Source organism: Cyprinus carpio, chromosome A12 (assembly GCF_018340385.1).
Source record: "Cyprinus carpio isolate SPL01 chromosome A12, ASM1834038v1, whole genome shotgun sequence".
Classification (NCBI taxonomy): domain Eukaryota; kingdom Metazoa; phylum Chordata; class Actinopteri; order Cypriniformes; family Cyprinidae; genus Cyprinus; species Cyprinus carpio.
In genome coordinates this window covers 3,023,624-3,049,525 of record NC_056583.1, presented here as the reverse complement: position 1 = coordinate 3,049,525, position 25,902 = coordinate 3,023,624, and the positions used below count along the sequence as shown (strand labels likewise).

General features: G+C 35.6%; 1 protein-coding gene across 1 annotated transcript; it reads left to right on the top strand.

Moving 5' to 3' along the window:
• The first annotated feature begins 332 nt into the window (after nt 1-332).
• Nucleotides 333-2,642, top strand: LOC109080304 (cytochrome P450 1B1). The gene has a single exon (XM_042767151.1). It carries the CDS (start codon nt 533-535, stop codon nt 2,108-2,110), a length of 1,578 nt encoding a protein of 525 aa, XP_042623085.1. The 5' UTR covers nt 333-532; the 3' UTR covers nt 2,111-2,642.
• The last annotated feature ends 23,260 nt before the right edge of the window (nt 2,643-25,902 follow it).

Below are 25,902 nucleotides of genomic sequence, written 5' to 3'. Positions count from 1 at the left end.
AATACAATGCTGACTGACTTCCAGTTGCATATATTTACAGTTAAACTTTAATGCACTGCAAAGATGCTCTTAATTCTCTAAAATAAATGACACTCACTTTGGCATTTTGCCATCTCATGCAATACATCTAATGCATACTGTTATGCATTTGTCTAAAGCGCTATGCATCTGTAGATGGCTCAAGAAAGTGTTGGGAGTCCAATGTGTCTCCAGGCGTCTGCTCTCCGGCCGTAATGGGTGGAGAGTCAGAGAGAGTCAGGGGGAAAGAAAATGAACCTGTGGCCCAAGCTCCTCCTACTCTAGAGATATATAACACAGTGTCAAGGCTGAAATCTGCATTCTTCTAATCTGGTCATCTCTGGACAGACACCGCAGCTCCGCAAACCCTGACCCGTCTTCCTGTAACCCCACAGCCGAAGAGGGCAGAAAACAGCAGGGTTCTCAAATTCTTCCTCTCTCACCATTCAGGATGGGGAGTTACTAAAACACTTGCAATTTATGCAAAAACAAACCTTTAGAGCTTCAGAATATCATGGCGCTTTCAGACACAGAGTTCGGCATGAAGGGCAATAGCATTCTTAAGGAATGGAGTGGACAAATCCAGCCAGCCCTCGTTGCATCTTTCATCTTCCTCTGCTGTCTGGAGGCTTGTTTCTGGGTCAAGAACCTCACTCTCAAAAAGAGGCTTCCAGGGCCCTTCGCTTGGCCGCTTGTGGGTAACGCCATGCAGCTCGGCCAAATGCCCCACATCACCTTCTCCAAGTTGGCAAAGAGGTACGGAGACGTGTACCAAATTAGACTGGGCAGCAGCGATATAGTGGTTCTCAATGGAGAATCTGCCATACGCAAGGCGCTGCTTCAACACAGCACCGAGTTTGCAGGCAGACCGAACTTTGTGTCCTTCCAGTCGGTTTCCGGTGGGACGGGCATGACATTCATCAACTACAGCAAGCAATGGAAGATGCACCGGAAGATTGCCCAGTCCACCATTCGTGCCTTCTCTTCTGCGAACAGCCAAACCAAAAAGTCCTTTGAAAAGCACATCGCAGCTGAAGCCCAGGAACTGATTGAAACGTTTCTGAGATTGAGTTCTAACAACCAATACTTCAATCCATCTCATGAACTCACAGTCACGGCTGCTAACATCATCTGCGCTCTTTGTTTTGGGAAACGCTACGGACACGATGACTTCGAGTTCAGGACTATCTTGACCAAAGTGAACAAGTTTGGCGAAACCGTAGGAGCTGGGAGTTTGGTGGACGTCATGCCTTGGTTGCAATCTTTTCCCAATCCTGTGAGGAGCATATTTCAGAGCTTCAAAGAACTTAACAAGGACTTCTTCACGTTTGTCAAAGGTAAAGTGGTGGAGCACAGGCAAAGCTACGACCCTGAGGTCACAAGAGACATGAGTGATGCCTTTATTGGAGTGATAGAGCATGCAGATACGGAGACAGGCTTGACCGAGGCTCATACTGAAGGAACGGTTTCTGATCTCATTGGAGCAGGTCTAGATACCGTCTCCACTGCCTTGCACTGGATGCTTCTTCTACTGGTCAAATACCCATCAATCCAAACCAAACTCCAAGAGCAGATTGATAAAGTAGTAGGTCGTGGCAGACTCCCATCAATAGACGACAAGAGCAACCTGGCCTACCTGGACGCCTTCATCTACGAAACCCATGCGCTACACACTAGCTTCGTCCCCGTCACCATACCGCACTCCACCACCTCAGACGTCACCATCGAAGGTCTCCACATCCCCAAAGACACCGTGGTGTTCATCAACCAATGGTCCGTCAACCACAACCCTCAAAAGTGGCAGGATCCTCACATCTTCAACCCGTCGAGATTCCTGGACGAGACCGGAGCTCTGGATAAAGACCTGACCAACAGCGTGATGATCTTCTCTATCGGGAAGAGACGATGCATCGGCGATCAGATCGCCAAAGTGGAAGTTTTCCTAATCACTGCCATGTTAATCCACCAACTAACCTTTGAGAACGACCCATCACAGGACTTGAGTTTAAACTGCTCTTATGGGTTAACGCTGAAGCCATTTGATTATAAAATCTCTGCCAAGCCCAGAGGAAGCGTATTTAATGAAGAATAAATTAGTGTGTGTGAGCTTTCAAACCCACTGTCTCTGATATATTACACTATGCAGAATAAGGTATGTACTTCATATTTAGCAACACTGAACTTCAGATATAGTATATAAATATAGTTCACTATATACAAGTGTAGATTAATGTATGACTAAATTGAAATGTTTTGAAATCAAGAGTAACCCAAAAAAATGGGCCAAAAGTAATAAAAATAGTGTCAGCAAGGTTTTATAGGATTTTAAATTGTGTGCTTTGATTTTAAAATGTGCTACTTTCTAAAAAAATCTGAAAAATGTCCCATATATAAAAATAAACTTCTATTCATTAAAAGAGCAATTGCTTTTAGTAAAAAAAACAAAGGAAAAGCTAGATAAATGCCATATTTAATATTGATTTAATGCTAAAATCTGATGCTTAATTCCTGTTTGTTCTACGAGTTTCAAAAGCCTGTAATTTTTAAAAATGTTGAAAAATGATTCATGAATGTGACTTAAAACAGTTTTTATTGATGTAAATAAAATGCATTGTTGACTACAACAGTGTCTATTTCATAAAATTAAATATTTATATTCATGCTCACTAAGTTGCTCCAAATACAGTCACGCTTTGCTGGCCACATCTGCTGGTTTGCTGTACAAAAACACACACACACATATTAATGAAACGCTGTTTGTCGGTCAAGTAAATCAGAGGTCTAAATGTATTTACTAATTTACTTTTCCGTAGCACCTTTTCACACACACGCATAAAAACGTCCAAAGCTGCTTTGCGGCCCACATCAGACTTTGCAGAGTCTCAGAGGGAGTCTTACATTTACACTGGTTAATTCATAGCAGACACACGCTGCTTTCCTCTCTCGCTTCCTGTCATGACACCGCAGCGCTCTGGAGGGGGGCCAGGGTGTTATGGGCCACGCAGGTTAGCCACAGTACATGCCCCTGATTTACTGCGAACCACACACGCAAACGCACACTCACGAGACATGTCTTTCTGATAAACCTCCCCATTGAAAAACACTGAAAAACGGTCGTTCTCTAGGATGCCCCCATCGTTGGCCTCTAGATTTGCTGAGAGTTCAGCTTTCAAAAAAAAAAAAAAAAAAAAAAAAACACAAATTGTACCATCAGATGTTTTCACCTCTGTTTTGACCTCACACACAGATGAGTGACTCTCACGGAAGGGTCATATTTCAACTCAAAATAAAGCGAAACATTGTTTTGCATTGATAGATACAACCAGACAACTGGTGCTTGTTCGGTTTCAATACAGAAAAAGACTTTGCATTACAATACTTTGTGTTCAAACCAGTACAATGAATGCTACAAAAAGTTTTGAGGTGAAACATGAGCTGAGCACGTTTGACATGTTTCATAAGAATCACTTTATGCAAACACGCAGCAGATGATATGAAGCTAACAACTGTGTTGTTTTGGACAGAAGTACACTACAAAAAATGAAAACATTGATGGCTGTGTTTCAAATCAATCAATCAAAGAAAACATCCTCCCTTCTCATCTGGTCTTTACATGCTCACATGCTCTGCAAATGGACATCTGAACTAACCAGACCCGCATTATATAAATCTATCATATCCAAATTATTATAATTGCTACTGCATGTAAACTTTGTGCATTATTTATTGCACTTGCAGAGCATCATTACTAAAGCTCAAATAGAATGTACACAGACTGTTTCTCAAACTTTATGGTGCTTATTCTAGAGAAAGCTCTAGAGAAAGTAATGTGTAAAACGTGTTCTTATGGTGTGAACAGTGTTGAGTCAGTTTGATATCAAGTGAATTGAGTTCTCTGAAATTCTCACTTGTTAATGAAAATTCTCTTTTGCAAACCTTTGTTTTTCCTCAACAAAGGGACTTAAAGCAACCAGTAAGAAACCACATCGTATTCAAAGTTCAAAGATGACATACTTATGACTTAGTTTCGTTTTATCAGCATTTAATCTGTTCTGCTAATTGGCAAATAATTTTAAGCTGCTATTATGAATGTCAAAAGTAGTCTACAATCTGTAAGTTACCGTTGATTAAGCTGTAAAGTTTGCCAAAAACTCAGTATATTTAGATGATTTGTGTCACAAAATCATGTGTAACATCTGCTTAAGAACAATAAAATATAGATGGAAAAAAACACACCTAGTGCATAACCTTTGTTCATTATTTTATTATACTAGAAACATGAAACGTTCCACCACGTCCAATATATTCTGACCAATATCTCATATATAAACATCTCGTCTTAATTAAAATTTCTCAACTCGTGAGCTGGAACATCCTAAGACAATTTTAAAGGCAGCATATGACAAGCTTGGAAAAGCTATCTTTGGTAGCGCGAAGCAATGCCAGTCATGTAAACGTTTGCCAAAAACAGCTGGAACTCGGTGCCAAAACGCAGTGACTCAACACTTCTGTTCTGAGAATTATCACACATCCGTGTTTCCCTAAATCACTCCTCCGCTCACAGATGATGAGGCAATTCCCATGGGAAGTGGCTTTTTTGGCCAATGAGTCCGACAGCTTAATAGATTGATGTGCAATAGTATACAATTATTTTGCAGCTGCAGGAGGCTGATAAAGCAGCTTTCTGGGAAGCGTCTACGTTTTAGAGTTTTTCCTGATTTGGAAAGCCAAAATACACACTTAAACTGATTTAAACCAGAGCAGAGATGGTGTAAGACATAGGTGACTTCTGGAAAACGTGTGAACATTACACTGGTGCTTGTTAAGTCAATCAAAACCAGTACAAGTGTGCACAGTGTTGTGATCGTGGTTTATTCAAGATCTCACAGGGAAATATTCACAATCTAAGAACTTTTTAGTCAGTGTTGTGGCTAATTTAGTTACTGATCAGATACTTTCTTTGAGTAACCAGTAAAGTGATGCGATACTTTTTCATTTGCAAGAAATTTGCTCGTCTCAATTGCACAAAAACAGATTCAGTAAATGTATTCAGTACATTTGCCAAAAATAAACACTTTTAATCATATTAAAAAACAAACAAGTAAGTCCCGCTCAAATTTAAAAAGGAATTGCAAAGTAACGTTACGCAATTAGTTATTTTTTTTAGGGAGGAGTAACACAATATTGTAATGCATTGCTTTTAACTTTCCTCGACACTGTTAATTTATCAATTAGTTGAAAATAATTTAATGGGGCACCAATAAAGCCTGCCTTAAAATCCAAATCCAGTTGATGGCAGTGCAAAAACAGTCACTGAAGGCTGATTCTCTAATCTAAATGTTTGCAAGATTGTAGCTTAAATGTTTTTCCTTGCCATGAAGGAGCAGCAGCTCATAAATGCACAAACACACACTCATAAACAAACATACAGGCATGAAAAGTGTCCACTCACACGCATCTTTTACCTGTAGGCCCCCGAGCAAAGAGGGTTTATGTGAAAGAGAGACTGAAGACCAATAACAATCACAGACGGACCGAGTTCTTCCAAGAGTTTCACAGTAAAATTCCCCAGACTACAAACAAATCAACTGCACATTGCTTCAGAGATTTCTCATTGGTTTTACAACACGTTTGATTGACGTCTACAGCTAAAGCCATTTCTGCAATTACAAGCATATATCAGTGGCTCAAGAATATGTCCATCAACCAACTAGTCAATTAGTGGGTTTGTTCTGGTGGATCGGAGCCTAAATCAACATAATTATTATGTACTTTTATGCATATCTTTATTAAGCCCTCTTAGATAGTTAGATCAGTTGGTTCAAGACCCCAAAAAAGGCAGATCTGGACAGAAAACGTTAAATGCAATTATAATGAGTTACCATGATACATTCATTATTTTTGTTCTGGATGTCAAAGATCATGTGTCCAACCACACTATAGTATTTTAATACCAAATTAATGTAAAATTAGACCAATGCCAACATCTCAGGTAACAAATTTAGTTATGAACCTGTTTGGAACATTGTTTAGAAATGTTTCTAAAATGTAGTTTATAACATTATTTAAAAGGTTACAAAAACCTTTCTTACATTCTCACCCAAAATCTAACGTTATTTGAACGGTATATTTTTAAAACATTAAAATTCTTGGGATCATTACATTTAAAGGTTACAAAAACATTTCTTAGTTCATAGCGTACAAATAACATAAGTACATTTTGAGAACATTTCTCTCAAAATTATGAGAACATATCAACTATGAATAAAGAACATTCCATAAACATTAATTTAAAAATGTTTTATCTTAACAATTAAAAAAAAAAAAACATTCCCTGTTTGCTGGGACAGACAGCTTGTGTGATATGACCTCATCAAAAACATTAAATCAATTTGGTTTGTTGATCGCTTTTGCCAAATACTCCCAATGGAAAGTCTATTTGAAAAGTCAGATAAATGTTTCAAGAAGGCACTACGTCCTAATTAGCATATTCATGACATTACAGCATCGTATTTGCATGTTGTCAAGTTTGCTTCTCTCCTATTCTCAGAGCTCACAAGCTGTATTTTAAGAGAGCCAAATTCCCAATAAAGCTTTATCATTTCCATATTTTTCTGTTTCTGGTGTCAGACCATAAAACAAGTATGAAATAGTGACTAAAATACGCCCCATGAAGACTACATGACTACTTTTGTAAGTCTCTTTGATTAAAAACATCTCACAAAATCACCATTTACTTACATAAGTTTAAAGACAACAATCCAAAAAGTGGCTGAGTGCTGTTTTGAAGAAGTCACTAAAAAGGTCTAAAAAGTTGCAGAAAACAAGGTGTCTATCAAAAATGGCTGCCAAATGCATAACCATGGAAATTCAAGGGACATTTGTGCCAATGTGGTTATGGTGATATTCCTAAACTTCAATGTTTGATCATTATTTTTTTACAAGAATTAATTGCTGTCCAGTGCACTGTAAAATCTGGGCCCTGAAGCAAAAGCAGTCAAGAAGCACTCTGGATGAGAAAGTGAGACAAAATTAGTTGTAGCCAACTTTGCTCAAACTCACACGCTACTCACAGCAACTGGAATAACCAGGCAATGGGATTCCATTACCAAAGCCATTCAAAGCTTTCCATTCATGAGAAGCACACACACACAGTAAACAAGAACACAACTCTCCAAGCACATGAGGGATGTTCCTCAGACTCGGGCCGTTCCTGGAATCGTGGTTAAGCTCCTCTGGAAAAGTTATAGGCGGATGATAGCTTGATTCACATGGAACATAAAATAATTTCTCTCCACAGTATTACATCAGCAAGTGACAAACAAAAAACACCAATTAAGCTCAAGAAAATGTGGCTGGGAGTAGGAAACATGGAGATGGGAAATCACCGGAATTGTCTCAGGACTGACATCAATATTCAACGATCAATCCCACCTCGTAAAATAAAAACGAGAATGTATTTTATTACAGTTATGATGTGTGTGTTCAGGGCCATGGCTTTATTCTGGCCCATCCACACCGAATCTGCAAAGATTCTTTATTTTGTGCATTTGCATCAAAATCAGCCAAAGTATTTATTAAACACGCAAAGGTTTATTTTTATATGTTTCTGTGCAGGTGCAGATTTCGTGTGGGCCTGCAAATAACTCTTAAATTAAAAGATGACGTTGCACATGAGCAACACTTGTAGACTTTTTCAAGCAATAAATTCAAGAAACTGTTGACGCTTTCTTACCATCATAAATGCCACATTCGCTGCCATTTATCTTATTTTTTGGCCTCTTATGCTAGCAATTATGGCTTCTTTTGTTTACTATGACCCATTTGTCTTTACAGCATCTTTGAAGGTTTGCCTCTATCTTCAAAATAAGAACTTAAGCTGCTTTTGATGTGGCTTTTCTGTTAATCTTGCAAACATGAATTCCCAAACTTTTTGTTTTGTCAGCCACATCCCTCTTAAATATTGACTTAAAGAAAATATTGTCTTAAATTTAATCCATGGCTCTCTGATGTTGGTTAATGGTCACATGACTTTCACATAAAATATTTAATTTTTTAGTAAGTATTTTGGTTGTTTTTATTTATTTATTCTTTTTTACTAATTGTAAGGATATAATGATTATTTTTTACTTTTTCACTGTAGAAAGATGTTTTTTGTATCAACAAATGTTTTGCAAAAGTGTATTTATATGCGTTTCATAACACTATCAAACCCTTATCACAGATCGCTTATTAATATTAACAGTCACCATCAGCATTTATGCATATTGACTTGGGATAAGTTGTGTGTGTGTGTGTGTGTGTGTGTGTATATATATATATAAATAATTTGACTAATTTATTAACTATGCACTGAAAGCAGTAATGCTTTAATCTTTCTGACATCATAAGAGCGACCATATTGTTCAAGCATTATTTAAACCAGAGTATTAACTGACTGTGACTCTTGGAGAGATTAAATGAAGAGGCATAATGAGGCTATTTGTTTAACAATTAAACAATTTATTTGAAAAAACAAAAATGCATGAATTGGATCAAGTGTGCAAGTTTAATAAACAGCCCTCACCGTGTCTCTTGTGACACATGCAGTGGCAGGACTCGACCCGTTACAGAGAGGCCCAGGAAATTAGTGAAAGGTTGCAGAAGATCCGTAGATCCCAAACGGAGGAGGGGATAGTAAAGAATAACAGCGTGAGGATGAAGGGTGCTTAAGGGAATGACCTGACAAACACAATGTTCCGGAGACATGGTTTACACAGCCTGAAAGCATCACGTCTGACACAGACCACTATTGAAAATTATCATCCTTGTGATTTTAACAGTAAAGGACTGCTAAAGTAAAAACCTGTCAATTGGTTAACAGTAATTTTCCATACTATATTCGGTGAATAAATGTAATTAAATTTAATGTAATTTTACAGTAAAATACTGATAAAACTGTGGTTTTTGGAAGTGAGAAAGAAAGTCACCGTATAATTTACAGTGACAAACCGTAAATTGACACGCGCAGAATTCCCTGCATGACACTTCACATTTGATTTTGTTTCTTATTTTATTTTATTTTTCTTATCAGTTGTGTACATTTTGGCTTTATCTTGCATCTAATGTTGTTAAATTAATATTATTGCATTATTTCATTGTTTGTCACCGTGATGGGGATCAGTGTTTGTGTGAATGACACTGTGGAGATTTTAAAACAATGTTCCCACAACATTTTTCTAACCTAAATTTGTTACCAGGGCTTTTATCCAGGAAAGATCAAAGGTTTAAGCAAAACTCATTGGACATAGAATTATGCTCATCAATTTCACTTAGCATAAAGATTTAGTGTATGTTTGTTTACATATGTTTACATTCAAAATTTTATGTAGTTTCCTTATATTGCTTGATTTGATTTGTTTATTTGCATTGTTGAACTTGCTTGTAGTTTTCATCATATGGACAGATAATGTTGACTATTTAAAAAGCTGCAGTGTTTCAGATGTTCCTGAGAAAGTTCAGATGAAGCCCACACAGCTTAATCTACTCGTTTTGGAATGTGATGTGAAGTTAATTACAAAGCTACCGTCATTACTCTAACGGACGACTGGTGTAAAGAGAATGTTTAGCTTTTAGAAATGTGGAGCGATATTTCACTTGAAGAACCCGCCAGTTGAGGGAAACGTAATATCTGGCAGAAACTCAGATCTGCTACCTGCCAGAAGAGCAGATTGTTTGAGAAGGATTTGTGAGCTTTCAGTTCTGGTGCAGAGCTGTGAATTATTAGCCCTCACACACAAACACTGACATCCCAGAGGAAAGAAGGTACAAATGAGATCTTTACAATCTTAACTGAGATTCAATTTTCATGCTTCTTAGATGATTCTCTTGAGCGAAAAAATGTCAGTTTTAGAAAAGTCTCAAATTGTGCTCAGATTTGCCAAAAGTCACAGATCTAATTAAATTATGTGAGCTAATATTGTCTGCATTCATTTTTAGCCTCCAAATAGAGACTTTTAATCTTAATTCTCCTGCTTATAAAATAATTCTCCTGAGAAGATTAAATCTTAAATCGGAGCGCGTAAATAAGTAGTGGCATTAAATGTTGCATGCACTGCAAAAATTAATGTCTTATTCATATTAAAAGTAATAGCATTTTTTATTTGTCTTCTCATATAAATCAAGATACATTTACTTGATACAAAATATGAAGTCTTTTTTTCTGAGAAATTAAAAAAAAAAAATTAAATCAAGAACAAATATCTGCCAATGTGGTATTAAAATTAGTTTTCCCTTTGAATGAAGTTGATTTTTATGAATCCACTGACAGATATTTGTTTTTTTGTTTTTTTAACCATAACCTAATTTTTTCCTAAAACTTTATTTTTCTGTCATTTTGCTTCTCAAGTAAATGCATCTTGATTTAACATTTGAACTGGAAAACAAGACAAACATATGAAGAGCATCACTTTCTTGCAGTGGGATTATACTGTGAACTTTTCAGTATTTTTTTATTTTTTTTTATTTTTGGGAAATGAATTAACTCTTTCCCGACCAGCGTTTTTGAAAAAAGTTACAAGCCACCACCAGCGTTTTTGCTGAAATTCATTAAAATTTCATGTCCCCGAAAATATTTTGTTGTATGAATATCTAAATATCTAAACATGCAACAAAGATTAGACCCTTCAAAAATAAATAAATAAATAATAAATAAATAAATAAATAATTTGAGCTTGAAGCACTTTGTAGGTAGGTTTCATAAAAAAAAAGCGACATTGAGCAAAATCACATTTTTATCAAATACTAATAATCTGGATCATATTCAGTAATATTATCAAAGCAAAGCTGCAGTAGATGGCTTCCATCAGTACTCCCAAAGCTTCACAGGCCTTTACCACTTTTATGGATCCACATTTCACTCTGTAACCTTAGGCAGTTTTCATTTATATGTGGTTAGTGTTGATTATCGCATTATTTTTCATATGCATATGCTTACATATGAGATCGCTCATTTCTGTGTCTTCCTGGTCTGTGTTTTTGATCGGCACTTTCTAGACTCATTCAGTAGATGCATAATAGCGCCCCCTAATGTATAACAGTGAAAACACAAACCTGGAAAATTCTGTGTTTGGCAGGAAAGATTTAAGAAGTAGAGATCCGTTGGAAGTTTTCAGACTTTGCTAATGCAACTCATTTAAAGGTATTAAAAAGTCTGAAACTCTGTCTTGACGTCACTGATCGACTCCAGTAGTAGGTCATTCACTAAATGATGAAGGGTTGATTTGTTGAGATCACATGTTCAGTTGTGGTTTGGATACGAGGTTCGTCGTGATGAGGGCAGGTGTCTGAGATGGCTAACGAGACGCACTCCTCTCATATCAAACCCACCGCACCGAGTGAAAGCTGCTAAGACAGGAGCCGGTGTGTCTGCTCCAATTCTCAGAGCTGGGAATGTGCCTCCACCGCGAGACCATTAAAAGAGGCCTGCACTCTGGCTGACTCCCCAACCGTCAAGGCCCCATCAAGTCTCCATCCAAATGGGTTTCTGGGGGGCGAGGAGGTTCTCCACCCCCTAGGTAGTGCGCGCTCTTGCTGCCAGTACAAATAAACAGTGTGGGCTCGCTCTCGTGAAAGCTCCCGGGAACGCTGGCAATAGCTGCATTGTGTTTTGTTGCGGTGCATGTTCGGCAGTGCTATTTTTTTTTTTAGCAAAATGAAAACGTGCACATTATCTGGGAAATGTACACGACTGACAGAGTGCAGGCTACATCACAGAGTCACTCAATTAAATGCATTTGTTTGGAGTGAATTTGTTCTTAAATCAGCTGTTCTGATGTAGCGTACAAAAATATATATGTTTTAAGAATGTTCAGATTAAATTCTGAAAACCTTATTTCTGAAACTTCCGTGTATTGTCTAGACTTTTTCAAAATTGAGATTTAGAGAGCATCTGAAAGCTGAATAAATAATCTCTCCATTGATGTGTGGTTTGTTAGGAGGACAATATTTGTCTGAGATACAACTATTTGAAAATCTGGAATCTGAGGGAGCAAAAAAATCTAAATATTGAGAAAATCATCTTTAAAGTTGTTCAAATGAAGTTCTTAGCAATGCATATTACTAATCAAAAATTAAGTTTTAATATATGTACAGTAGGAAACTTACAAAATATCTTCATGGAACATGATCTTTACCTAATATCCTAATGATTTTTGGCGTAAAAGAAACATCAATTATTTTGACCCATACAATGTATATTTGGCTATTGCTACAAATATACCCCAGCGACTTAAGACTGCTTTTGCTTTAACTTAATTTTTATTTGAACGTTGTCATGAAGGATATTACATATCTTCAATGCGGTCACAAAAGCTCTCTTTAAATGGTTAGAATCATCTTGATAATAAGCAGAAAAATGTAAAGGACATTTGCATTTAATACAGTCCCATTCTACATGCTTAATTTGTGTTCTTGTATTATTGTGGTTAAAAAATAATTACTGAGAAGTGCAATAGAGTTTTAAATGTCTGCTCTATTAAACTGGATGTGTTACCATTCAGACAGATAGATAGAAATGTTAATCAGTTTAACTAACTTGCTTAGTAAGACCAACTTCATACTTGATACAGTTATGTTGGTACTGTTGCTCCATAAAGCATAGAAAGTCATTTTCTCCATTACTTAAACTTTATTTATAGATTTTCAAATTAAGAAGTTTTGTGCATTAAATAAATCACTACATTTTTACATTGGTGCAAGAAAACGTTAGAAGTGTTTGTCCATACAGCAATCCCATGGGCAATAACGCTGTGAAGATCACAACCAAGATGAAGAAACGGATCTTGTGCATTTGTAGATTTATAGACTGCATGTTTTACAGCTGCTAATGATTCATGCAATCATGTGGCTTTCATGTACAATCAAGCATTTTTAAGTTTGACCTTTTAGAAAACCAGCTGCTGCCTTAAATTTTAAAGTATAATCAAATTTACTGTACATGTAATTTCAAATTACATCGTATTAAACTGATTTATTAGCATGATCTAATGAGTATTCATATGTTTACATAAAGCGTGGTTCTACCACAAGTGCATTTACCCAGGTGACCAATTTATGTTATAAAAACATTGTTTTAAAATGTTTATAAAGCAATAGAATGTACAGTTTTCTTGTCATCATTAGAATGTTAAATAGAGGTTACAACACTTTTCTTACAACATTCTATTAACTTTATTTTCATTCAAAATATAACGTTATTTGAATGTTTATTTTTAGTATTCTAGAATGTCCACTTTTGTTGTGATTAGTGTGTTATTTAAAGGTTACAAAAATTTTTCTTAAAATGTTCATCAATAACTACACCATGAGGACATTTCGGAAAATGTTGGATCTCAGAGTGTTTTCTCTCAACGTTAAGAATGTATCATGTATAAATGAAGTTATAAGAACATTCCATAAACATTATTTAAAGTGACTCACATAATATAAGGAGGGTCGAGTGATGATGTCACTGCATGCGTTTTGTTGTGCTGCACAGTGTATTTAGGTCAGCATGTAAAGAGTTAAGAGTTCGTGTCTGGTTATTTACACAAGTGAATAGAACAACAATCATCTAACAAGCCAATTTTCAGGACAATTTTCCCACTGGACCACAACAAAACTAGACTCTAGGTGAACACGTAGTGTTTCTGCAGTGAGTGCACATGACTGCGCAGAAGTTTGATGATGGTAAGATTAAACATTTTAAAAACTGCTCACCAAGGCTACATTTATTTGATCCAAAAATACAATTAAATGTCATTTAAAACAGCTGTTTTCTGTGTGAATCTCTGTTAAAGTAATTTATTTCAGTGATGTGCAGCTGTATTTTCAGCATCATTACTCCAGTCTTCAGTGTCACATGATCTTCAGAAATCATTCTAATATGATGATTTGCTGCTCAAGAAACATTTCTGATTATTATCAATGTTGAAAACACTTTGACATTTTATTTTTTTAGGATGTAGGGATGTTTTTCAGGGCAGATGAATACAAAGTTCAAAAGAACAGCATTTAAGCATTATGTCTCAAGTCTTTTGTCACTTTTGATCAATTTAATACATCCTTGATGAATGAAATTACTTTTAAAACTCACTTTTAAACAGTAAGTGGATGTATATAGGGATACAGACATAATTATTTAAAGAACTATAGGGAAAAAACTCAGCATTAAAGACATTAACAAAATTTGGTAAAATATAACTGTCTGAAATAATGAACATATGTCAAAATCACATGGAAGTGAGATCAATTACTATTTAAGTTTTGCACATGCAATTTTAGTTCACTCCAAAATTTGGTTTAGCAACTGGTTTTCACACAGAAATTGCTAGTAAAAGATTTACAGTTATTTGCAAAAGTAGTAACACATTGAATTACATGAGAGATTTAAATTAAAACATAGCCAATAATTGTTCACAACTTTATTCCACTGTATGCAGTATTCTAGTATTATATTTCCTTTCTATTCTCTTGATTCTCTCGTGTTTGTACGCATCATATGCCAGGAAAACCATCAGCCCATTGCTCAAGGCGACCCGTCACTCCACAGACCAGCGCCAAATCAAACAGTCCCAGGTCAAAGGTCAAACCCTCGGCGGCTGGGACATCCCATGCGCTTCAGCACAGCATAATGAGCTCGTAAGACAGAGTTTGATATAATCAGGGGAAAAGAGCGAATCCCAGCCCAGAGTCGAGTTATGTCCTCGAATGGACACCTGTGAGATCTGCTGCTCCAAAACACACACATTCAGTCGCCCGCGCCGCTTTACTGCCAAGACACACAGTTTTAGCAACATGGAGGTCTGGAGGTTTGTCCCCCGAGGGCTGGAGGGATACGTGACTGAGCGCATGCAGCAGCGGCGATGGGCGTCACTGAGAACCTTAGCATTGAGCAACTTCAAGTGGACAATAGTTCCTCTGTGGAGGACGAGCATTTGCTAACCGTTCAGAAATATCATCAATTTGATGGCACTGTCGCTTAAAGAGACTGCGTTATCAGTCTCAACTCATGCCATTCATGTTAAACTGAAGTAATATTGTTTGGGTGCAATGCTTAAACATTTAAATGTTACTTTTGAATGGTCTTGGAATGTTCTGAAACAAGTAATGACATTTAAAAATGTTGGAAATTTACTTTTAAAAGTGATGCATGTCACCTGGGCTGGGATTGCTTGTTTATTTTTAACAACAACAAACCCTAAAGTTCTATTTCTGGTAACTGTGATGAAGGCCCTTTCACACCAAAAGTGAAATGAATACTCCTCCGCCTCTGCACTTACTCACAGTTTCTCTCAACACTGAGACAGGAGAGCTGTCGGTCAATAAATGGGAAAAGAAAGTCATGTGCATTACGTATTTGAAAAAAAAAGATTTTTTCTTGGAAATGTAAAAGTAGTGTTACTTTACAAGTTAGTAATCTGATTGCGTAACTTGTAATGCATTACAACACAACATTGGTGCTAGAACATTATTAAAGCACAGATAACTTTGCACAAATGTTCTATTAATGTTCCTAACTTTGACAGAACATTGCTAGAATGTTAGCCAAAGTTCTGAGAACATTCTCTGTTAATACTAACTATTCATGTTAAAGCAATATTGTTTGTATGGAACACATAATAGGGCTTGATTATACATAATTTAAGCTGAACTCAAATAAGGTGATAAAGTTTGACAGACTTCTATTTTCAACTTTATATGAAGAGCTTGGCGATGATATTACATTGTGCAAAATAAAAATGAAAAATTAGGCAGTTAAGATTTACTATATAGTTATATAGTATATCATTTTACATGAGTATACAGCATGTGCATGGATAAAGTTGTAGATAATTTCACAGTAAACAAATATATTCTAAGAATGTTTTGGTAACATTAAGTTTTTTAATTAAATGTTATTTCTAAATGTTCTCTGAGCAACGCCCATGTTTAATGTTTTAGAAAGGTTTATCTTGGTTACACAAACACTGATGGAACATTTAATGTTCCTTGAATGATGCATAAATAAAAAGTTTGAGCTAACATTGAGAACATTACCAAAAAAAAAAAAAACATTCCGTTAAAATTACTGCAAGAATGTTTGTTCATAACTTTGAGAGATCCTTGCCAGAACGTTCCCTGTTAGCTGGGATATTATCCAACTTTATATATATATTATCACAGCTTTATAGGTACAAGGCAAGATTTGCTATATACTGTAACTGTAAGATAAATGTCAGCTCTTAAATGATTTGCATCCTTCAAAAGCACACAGAAATATTCTGACACATACTGATTTTTATGTGTAATTCACAATGAGAAATGAAATTTATTATTGAAGACTAGATCTACGGAATATGGCATGTGTGACCTGAAAAGCGCAGCAGGAATATCTGTGATTACTGAACACGGACTTCAATAAATAAACAATGCGGGGTGTGTGTGTGTGTGTGTTGCTCTGTGACATTTAAACACATTCCTCGTCCTACTGCACTTCATCAGTTTTAGAGAGAACATTATATTAAATATGAGCGATGGACGAAACCTCCCTCAGAGCCGAGCGTCTCACATCCAACTCAAGCACATCTCTGTCTGTCAAACACAGATCCTCCTCTCGTCTTCCTGGAAGTCAAGTCAACATCTCTACAGAGAAACACTCATCTATCACAGATGAACATGATTTATCTGCCATTAACACTGAGAGCATCATTTATGATGAAACACATAATCTGAAGACTGCTATCAGGCACATCCATCTTTCTGTGCCGTTTAGAAGAACACTCACAGAATGTTTCCATATACTGTGTGTTCTCATAATGTTAGAAGGAAACGCACTTAAAACAATATTTTAAGTCAGGATGTCCTTATTGATTACTCATGATTTTATTTGTATGTTCTGAGAACAGTGCTGAATAACGTTTGTCAGTAATATCATTAGAACGTTCTCATAACATTTAGAATGGAATGTTCTTACATTTGCATAACCAAGATGATACATTCTTTAAATATAAATGTTGAGAGAACATTCAAATGTAACATTCTCAGTGTTTCAAAATGATACAACTGAATGTTCCTCTAACGTTCATACAACCAAGAAGAAACATTCTTAATACATTTGAAAAGGTTAGTTATAAAAAAAAAACTAAAAACAACATTTAGAAATAATGTTTTCATAACTTAATGGGAATGTTATCAAAACATTCTTAGAACATACTGTATTTTGTTAGCTAGGATGCCTGTTATATCATCTATTGCTGAGAATGCAACTCACTAGCAATGTTTACATGGACATAATTAATAAATCAGATTGATGGAGCATCAGACTGAAGTGCCTTCATGTGAACGCCTCAATCGATCTGACTGAGCTTGATTCGAAACAATTCAAATCAGTTTGAAACAAAAAGCAAGTGAACACTTGAACCCTACTATTTTCTCAGCTGAATTCAAAAAATACCTCGATGTGCATGTTTACATGTGTTTTATGCCTTATGAATGTCTCATGTCATTTGTGTCTCACTTGTTAATATTTACTAAATATTTCCTATGAAATTTCTTCTGACATATGTCAGCTTTCTTTTCAGATATATCAAGGCAAAAATGGCAACTATACTTTTAACTTTACTCTGCGTATTTTTAACATTCCCATTAAATTGTGAAAACATTTATGCATATTCTCTAAATTTTCAAAACGTCCAGTATTTGAAATGCTTTAGAAACTTTTTCTTGGTTATGCAAACTTTCAGAGAGCTTGCCATTTTATCATTTTGCAAACCTATTGGGAACGTTACTTTTGAATGTTTTAAAATGTTAGATGAAAATTCAACTAAAACATTTCAGTAAAAAAGTTCCATGACTTTGTATAAGTCATGTATATAAAAATATGAAAATGAAATGAAAATTTAAAGACCAGATAACAGTCAATGAACGTCCTGTTAACATAACTGGAAGAACGTTTGTTTATAACCTTGCCAGAACGTTCTGAGAATATTCTCTGTAGATGGATATCTCCAGAAACATAAATGCTCAACACTGCGCGTGTGCTGGCATTCTGTTCAGAAAACATGTGATGTGAATGTAAATGAATATGTAAAATGGATTTAAATAAACAGAACTTTCAGATTCTGAAATCGGATTGAATTCATTGCAATTGACCAATTATCGTATTGTATTAACACATTTCAGAACACAAGATAAAATAGAGTTTGTTCATGAATTTTGCATTTGAGGCTCCATCGGGTCACTTGCGCTGGTGACATTTCGTACAGAGTAAAAACAAAAACAATAAGCCTTTATGCAAATCATTCTGACATTGACTAAATACGAGTTCTCAGATGAGACCGATGGGACTCAAGACTCTAACTGACAAAACTTTTGCCATGAGTGCTGTGTGTGGTCCGAAACAGAGACGGAAAGAAGAACCTTCCAGGAGATTTTCAGTTCCAGTAAAAATACAGATGCAATTCAGATGGATGAATTTTGGACTAAAACACTGGTTAAAGGTGTGGATTTTTTTGGATGCTAAAATACTTTCATATCCCAGTTTAACTGCAGAGAAGGGCTGTTGTCCAGATGGATAAATGGGAATGTTTTCCCAGATCTGTGATGAACAGAGACCTTGAGATGGTCTCATATGCATTTTTTCTAAACTAAAAAGACAAGAACCTTTGATTTAAAAACCACTTGTATGAACTGAAATGAAATAAAAGTAAAAATGAAAACAGTTACTGAAAAAATAATGCAAAGTAATAAAATAGTCCAAATAATAAAAATGCAATGTACAAATGAAGTTACTTTAACAAAAACAATATTATATATATTCAGAAGGATTTCATCGATATTGAAACAGAATGTCATAATGCATTGCATTCACATATTCTGTGATGCAGACAAACCCCTTTCTATGCAGAACTTGCACTTTGTGACATGCTGAATTACAAAATGGCATTTTGTGATGCATGAATGCCCTTTCTTGAATGAAAAACAGAATCAGCACTGCATTCACAGAATGCATTTTGTGACATGTGAAACAAAAAAAATTTACCCTCAGAAGGAACTTGTGAATTTTGTGCATTAAATCAGTTTTGAGTTTAGAACTTTATGCACAAAGTGCAGACTTTACATTTCTGTTTACAAAATGCAACTGGCTTCTGTCTTTGTGTGTATGAAATTAATTGCATTTTGTCATGAAATTTAGCTTTTTGTGTTAACTGGTGAACAGAAGTTTTTATTAATCAGGTCAAGTATTAAATGCGTGTACTGCAACAAATATATTTGGGTTATATCATTAACAATGAAATGAGTGATGATGATGATATAGGCAACGTTGTATATGCTCGAGCAAATGTGTTGACTGTATGAGGATTCTGCTGAAAACTAAAGAAAGAATTTGTTGGTTGGATGATTCACAATGATATTATGTTGTTGTCAAATCCTAGGCTCGCTGAGGTGTGATATGAGAAAGTATTTGTATAGCTGTCTCTTTTAATGTGTATCGCACTGTTTTGTATTGTGTGTTTTTGTGTATTTTGGCTAATGGGCCTAGAGTCTGGAAATAAAGTTAGAATGAACGAGAAGTGCAAAAATAATGGCTGTTTAAGATGTTTAAAAAAGTCATGTGACAATTACTCAATGACATCAAAAAACATAATTTGATTTCTTTAATAAAATTGCATATTTGGATGTTCATGTTTTTTTTTTTTTTTTTTTAAATGTTTCTTAGTTGTTTCTAAACACTCAGTAACGTTCCCATAATGTTTGCTAAATGATAAAAATGGACATTCCCTTAAATGTGGTTTCGCTAACATTTGCTTAATCAAGAAAAAAAACTTTTTAAAACGCTCCGAAAAAAAAAGTTTTCATAACTTGAAATGAGAATATCAACGCGTTTATAGAACAAGTTTTTTTTCCCAGCAGGGTTTGCACATGCCAGCATGTAAAGTGAGCATGATTTGATAAAGCCTTTGGTATCAAGCATCATTTAACACTTGCTTTAGAGCGATCCATCGAGCCGATAATCCTGTAAAGATCGGCATCCCTCCGGGAGTCACGTTCTCCAGCTCCTGCCTCTGCTTTTGATTTACGAGCAGAGAGAGCAAGAAATTCACAGGACCTCACAGACACATGCTTCCTCTCCACAGCAATAGACTACAGTTACATCATTGTCACTTAAGTGTTTGCCATCATATCTGTCTGCTTTACCTCACGATAACTTCACCGATAACTTACCATCACAGACGGGAGGCTTCCTGTTTCACCATGTTTCCGTGAGCATGTTTGTTAAAAACCAGATGAATTACTGACTTTAAGTGCATTTCATCATATTAGCCTTAAGATGTTTTGACAGATTAAAATCTAAAAATATAAACAGAGCTGAGCGTCTTTACAGGGAAAATCATCTTGCATATTCTAAATGTCAAAGTGCACTCAACGATTTAAAACTGGACGTTTAGAAATAGCCTAATGTTTTCAGAACTTGATGGGAAAGCTATTGAAATGTTCTCAGAACATATTTTTGTTAGCTGAGTGTGCACAAGCCAAACATGTAAGTGAAGAGGAAAAAAAGCTTATTTAGTTTTTAATTGTATGTTCGTTTTTTTTATAAAAATTCTTAATTAATAGAAGTTTTTTATAATGATTTTTTTTAAGTTTTATATATGTGTGGGGAAAATGTTTTTGGGTATGTGTCGATCGTTCATATAACTAACATTTAATATACGTTCTCAAAGTTGAGAAAAAAACTTTCGCAGATCAGCTTTCTCGTACTGTCCTTAAGATCTTATTTGTACCTGGTGAATGTTTTAAGAAACATTTTTGTAACCTTTAAATAAGGTTATAATCATAAGAAAACTGGACATTTTAATGTTTTAAAAATGTTCTCACAATGTTTGTATAACCTAAAGTTAACCTAATTATAATCTGGGTTACTGCTGGTTTCAAAATGTCTCGAGAACATTGAAAAGTAATGTTTCTACAATGTATCCTTGTTAAAATTTTACAAGTTTCTTCTGACATTCATATCGTTTGTATTTTTTTTTATTTTTTTTTTTTTTTTATTTTTTTAGATTTTGTTTTAATTAAAAATGTTGTTTTACTTAATATTTGTGTATGCTGAGTATTATATAGTTAGTTATGGTTTAATGTTTCACTAATTTTTGATGCACTGATTACAAACTTATCTTGAATCAATGATTAATAGAATCATTCATCTCATTTTTCAGTCAAGAACTGATTTAAAAACTAAAAATTTTATTTAACATGATCTGGTAAATTATCATTCAACATTTTAAAGTGTAGGCTGTAAACATTAAATTAGTTGCATGAGTGAATTTTAGAGTCAAAAACAAACCACTGATAAACTCATTGTGTGGCTCTTTCAGCTGAAGTAAAATGCTTCATTGCATAAAAACCTTGCTGCTGCTTTTTTCTAGAAGATAAAATACTGCTGTCTTACTGGCATTATTGCTTATCCTTGGATATAGCAAATAATGTTGCTCTTGTATGATGTTCGTGATATAAAAGACACTGTAAAAGCATCTGCTGAATGTAAATGTTCACAACAGTGGCTCTTTAGAGACATGACGATCAACCAGCGTCCATCATCAGTGTTATGTTAAAAATGGTGCATTCTGTCCGTTTACTGTAAAACAGAAACTGTATCGATGTTAAACTTCCAAATCAAATCAATCTGCCAGCTGTGTGTGTCCGTTTCTCTCCTCACGGTTGTAAATGAACCATTGAAGAAATCAGAGATGTTCAGAAACGCAAACACTTCCCATCATCAGCCGTCATATAAAATGTTCAGAAACATTGCAAGAAAACAGATTGCTTCTTCAAACAGAAAGAAATCTTGATAAATATAGACTAGCAGTGTTTTAAGCCTATATTCATGATATGCATGATACAGCACACATATCTGCGCTTTTAAGACGTTTCATAATGCACGTGTCCTGTCTGACGTGTTATTTGGCAGTTCTATCTTTGTTCTCTCCTGAGGAACATGTAAAAGTAATGAAGTTGTCACGGCATTGGCTGCCGTTTCAGATGCATGAGATTCGACACGTTCAGCTGCTTCAGTCTCAAACAGACTCCAGAGCATTCATTACAATAAAATACAGAACAAACCAACTAAAAACCACCAAAAGTGAGGTTTTTTTTTTTTAAATAAAATACGGAGTCCTCCTTGTATTAACCAACAAAAAGGGATGTTTTGTTCACGATTTACAGATTTATTGTTGTTTGATAGGAAAGCACACCGAGACGAAAACGTTCATGTGAAAGTCACTCATCTGAATGTAATCCTGTACCATTTTCACTCAAATTGCTAATAAATTTCACACACAAAATATACAAAGAAAAAGAAAGGACATTGAATTAGATGACATTTTGAATTAGAAAGACTGAAATAGCATTTTGGAAGGCAAAGCATATCTTTGAAGAGTAACATCCTTTTGCAGAAATTTACATTTTTTATTTTTTTTTTAAATAAAGCGTCCACAAAATGTTTCAAAAGAGCAAAAATTAGAGTCAAAAGACAATGTGTTAAGGCTGTGTGTTTCATAACTGTATGCAGTATATAAATCAGTCGCCGTGGGTAAATGGGACTCTTTTCCTTCCTCAGAATGTGTAAACAGGTTTTCCTTTCAATTCAGGAGAGAATAATTAAAATAGATGGATGAAATTCCTGATTCTGAGCCAGTAAAAATCAGGGTTGGTATATATATATATTTTTCAGTAGATTATAAAAACGTTAACTGATATTAAATACATTATTTTTTTCACTTCTCATTTTACTGTACAGTAGTTTAACTAAATTAAATAATTTAATAGGCGGCCTGCTAATCAAGCACATTTTTCTTAAATGTTGTCTGAAAGGATGAGTCAGTGTTCATCTCTCAAAAACATTAATGAGTTATAAATAAATCCCCAAGAAAAGGCTTGAAAATGAATCTGTGGCGTGAAAGTCAGCAGTCATGCCAAAAAAATAAATTAAAAAACTACTTGCTTAAATCAACATGATTTTGCTTTAAGCATTCGGTTCCCGGAATTGGAAGCTTGAATTTGACTTTTATATGGTGGATTTTTTACACAGTTTCCATATTGCAGACAGAATGAAACCGAAAGAACCAAAACAAAATGATAAAGAAACAAACACAAAGGAAAAATAGAGACATACAAAAAAAATAAGAGGAAAATGCAGCAGTGAAGCACCAGCTACTCAGTCCACCAGCGTTCATGCAGCATTTCACACCTCAACCCATCAGTGTGTGTTTTTAAAGCTCTGATGCAGCTGCTAGTTGTTGAGAATAATAATGTCATTGATCAGTGAGGCTCAGTGATTGGTTACCTCATTAACCACAGGCCACACCTACCGCTCTCTTCAGCACAGAAATCTTTATCACAGTCTTGCAACCAAAGATAGTCTTCGATAATTTTCTGGCAGTGTCAGAAATTTAGCATGATCATCGCACAGTGTGTTTGCAGTTACGACCAACGTTTACTGACCAACCAGTAAAAATGCGGCATGAAATCAACGCAACATGGCGCTAAAACATAAAACTGCTTACCTCCAGCTCTTATTCCTTCCTCCTTCGCAGTTTCCACTTTTTTTTTTTTTTCATAAAAAATAAAAATTTCAAATGTGTGATTGTGTTTGATTTTTTGTTTACCACTTGCGCATGCTGATGACGTTTTACCTCTTTCTTATAGAAACGTTCCTGCGTAACCTACGACCGTCAATATGTCTTTGTCATCATCATGCATCGTACAGTACATGCACGTCGTACCCAAGTTTATTAAATCCATGTCGCACAGTGTGACCAACAATGATTTTATAGGATTGCAAAAATCGAGCAATAGAGACTTCAAACTTGGAGGGATGGTGTTACTCACACCACCTACTGTACAATGTGACTGAGGCTCACCCCAGTCGGCCTGATGGGGGCGCTACAGTGGTCAAAAAAATAGGAAATTGCTCATAACTCCTAAACGATCAGTCGCAGGCTAAAGTGTCGTATTACGTCGTTGGAATCCTTGGCTTATGCTGGACAAAACGCATGCCTCAGATTCGATCGTGAGACTGGCGAAATTTTAGAGGATTTCACATTTTTTGAAAAGCCTACTTTTGCGAACCTCTGCTAGGTTTTTTTGCCTGATCAGAACCAAACCAGTGCAGAAAGATTCTCTGGAGAGTGAATATCAATAATTATCAAAAAAAGCTGAACTTTCAACTCACAGTCGCAAAGGGACGCCAAAACTTTAGAAAGGGGCAGGGCCTCTTTTAGTAAAACACCTACTGTATAACTCCTGAACATAATGAGATATCTACGCCAAACTCGGAACACTTACTGTATGTAAGAGCTCAAGCTGCGGTCACAGAAAAAAAAGATTGGCAACTTGGGGGCACTATAAGAGGGAAAAAAACATTAAAATGGCTATAAATAAGCAATTATTTGTCCAATCAACATGAAAATCACTGTGCATGGTCTTGGTCCAGAGTACCACAAGTGCCTATGGGGACATTTGCGTATCTCAAAAAAACATGGCCACCAATTGGCCGATGATGTTTGAGCACCTGTTAGACAAGGTTAACGGAGGCCGATCAGAACGAAACTCAGTTGGCCTGTTTGACTCATGGCCCCAAATGTCTGTGAGAAATTTGAAAGAAATCGGCCACTGGGGGCGGTATCACATTTTTGAGGATGTAAACAATTGTACATTGCACGGTTTTCCGCACATACACACGATATTCATATTGTATGATAGACCTCCTTGTTCCAAACAACTTTGCCTCTAGAATCACTGCTGGCAATCAAACTGTTTTTTAAATGTTTGAGAAGATGTGAAAAACCTACTTTTGTGAACTAGTCCTAGGTTTTTCACTCAATCTGGAAAAAAAACACTGCAGTGCAATTCTCTGGACTCTCTAGGTCAATAATTATCAAAAACATGTTGAAATTTTCCCTTTGGGAAGCTATAACAGGGTCCTTTAGAAATGGGGCTTATCCAAATATACCCCAAAGCCTATAAAGCCTCAACGAAAACTCAAAACTTCACGAAACCCACTGAGCACATGCGACAGGTGATTGTAAACAATATTAGAATCTATTATTTACACAATTTACACGTTTGAGCACGTAAACCAACCCCACCCCTAAACCTACCCATTTGTATATTATATAAAACACAAGATATAACAGGCAGATATGACAACAAATGCTATTTAGAAGTAAAAAATTTATAAATAAACCAAGTGTTATGAAGTAAAATGAACGCACGCAAACGTGATCACTGTCTCCATCCGTAATCTGCCATAAAACTGTTTACTGTGCACATTCAAAATTTACGCCTGAGGAAGCAAGCATGACGTCAGCTTTGATAGTGAAATGGCATTGGATCTTGGGCAAATTCCAAACAGAAGTGAGCATCCCTATATGCCCTACTCCCTTCAAAGGGGAGAGCCCTTGAAGTGTGTTCTCTGAAGGGTGTAGGGCATAACTGTCTCATATAAGCGTTTGAAACTCCCTTGGTGAAGGGATTATTGACCAAATGTTACCTTAACAACGCTGCGTGTGCGTGTAGCATTCAGCACTCCATTGATTGTTCGAAATAAATATTTATTATTATTATCTTATTCAAATATTGTTTAATTGTCTTATTTACTATTAAACTTTTTCAAATTAAACTTGCTTACATTACCTTCTTAAATCATATTTCTATCACTGACAAAAAAAAAAATTGGATTCCGTTAAAATAAAGGCAAATTTAATTAGCTTAATCTATTTACGTTTAAATGTGAAGACACAATCAACCCCAACTTTGCTTTAAAATGCATCGCAAGATCTTCTAACTGAACGGAAATCACTTCTGTGAAGTGACCATTGCATGTTC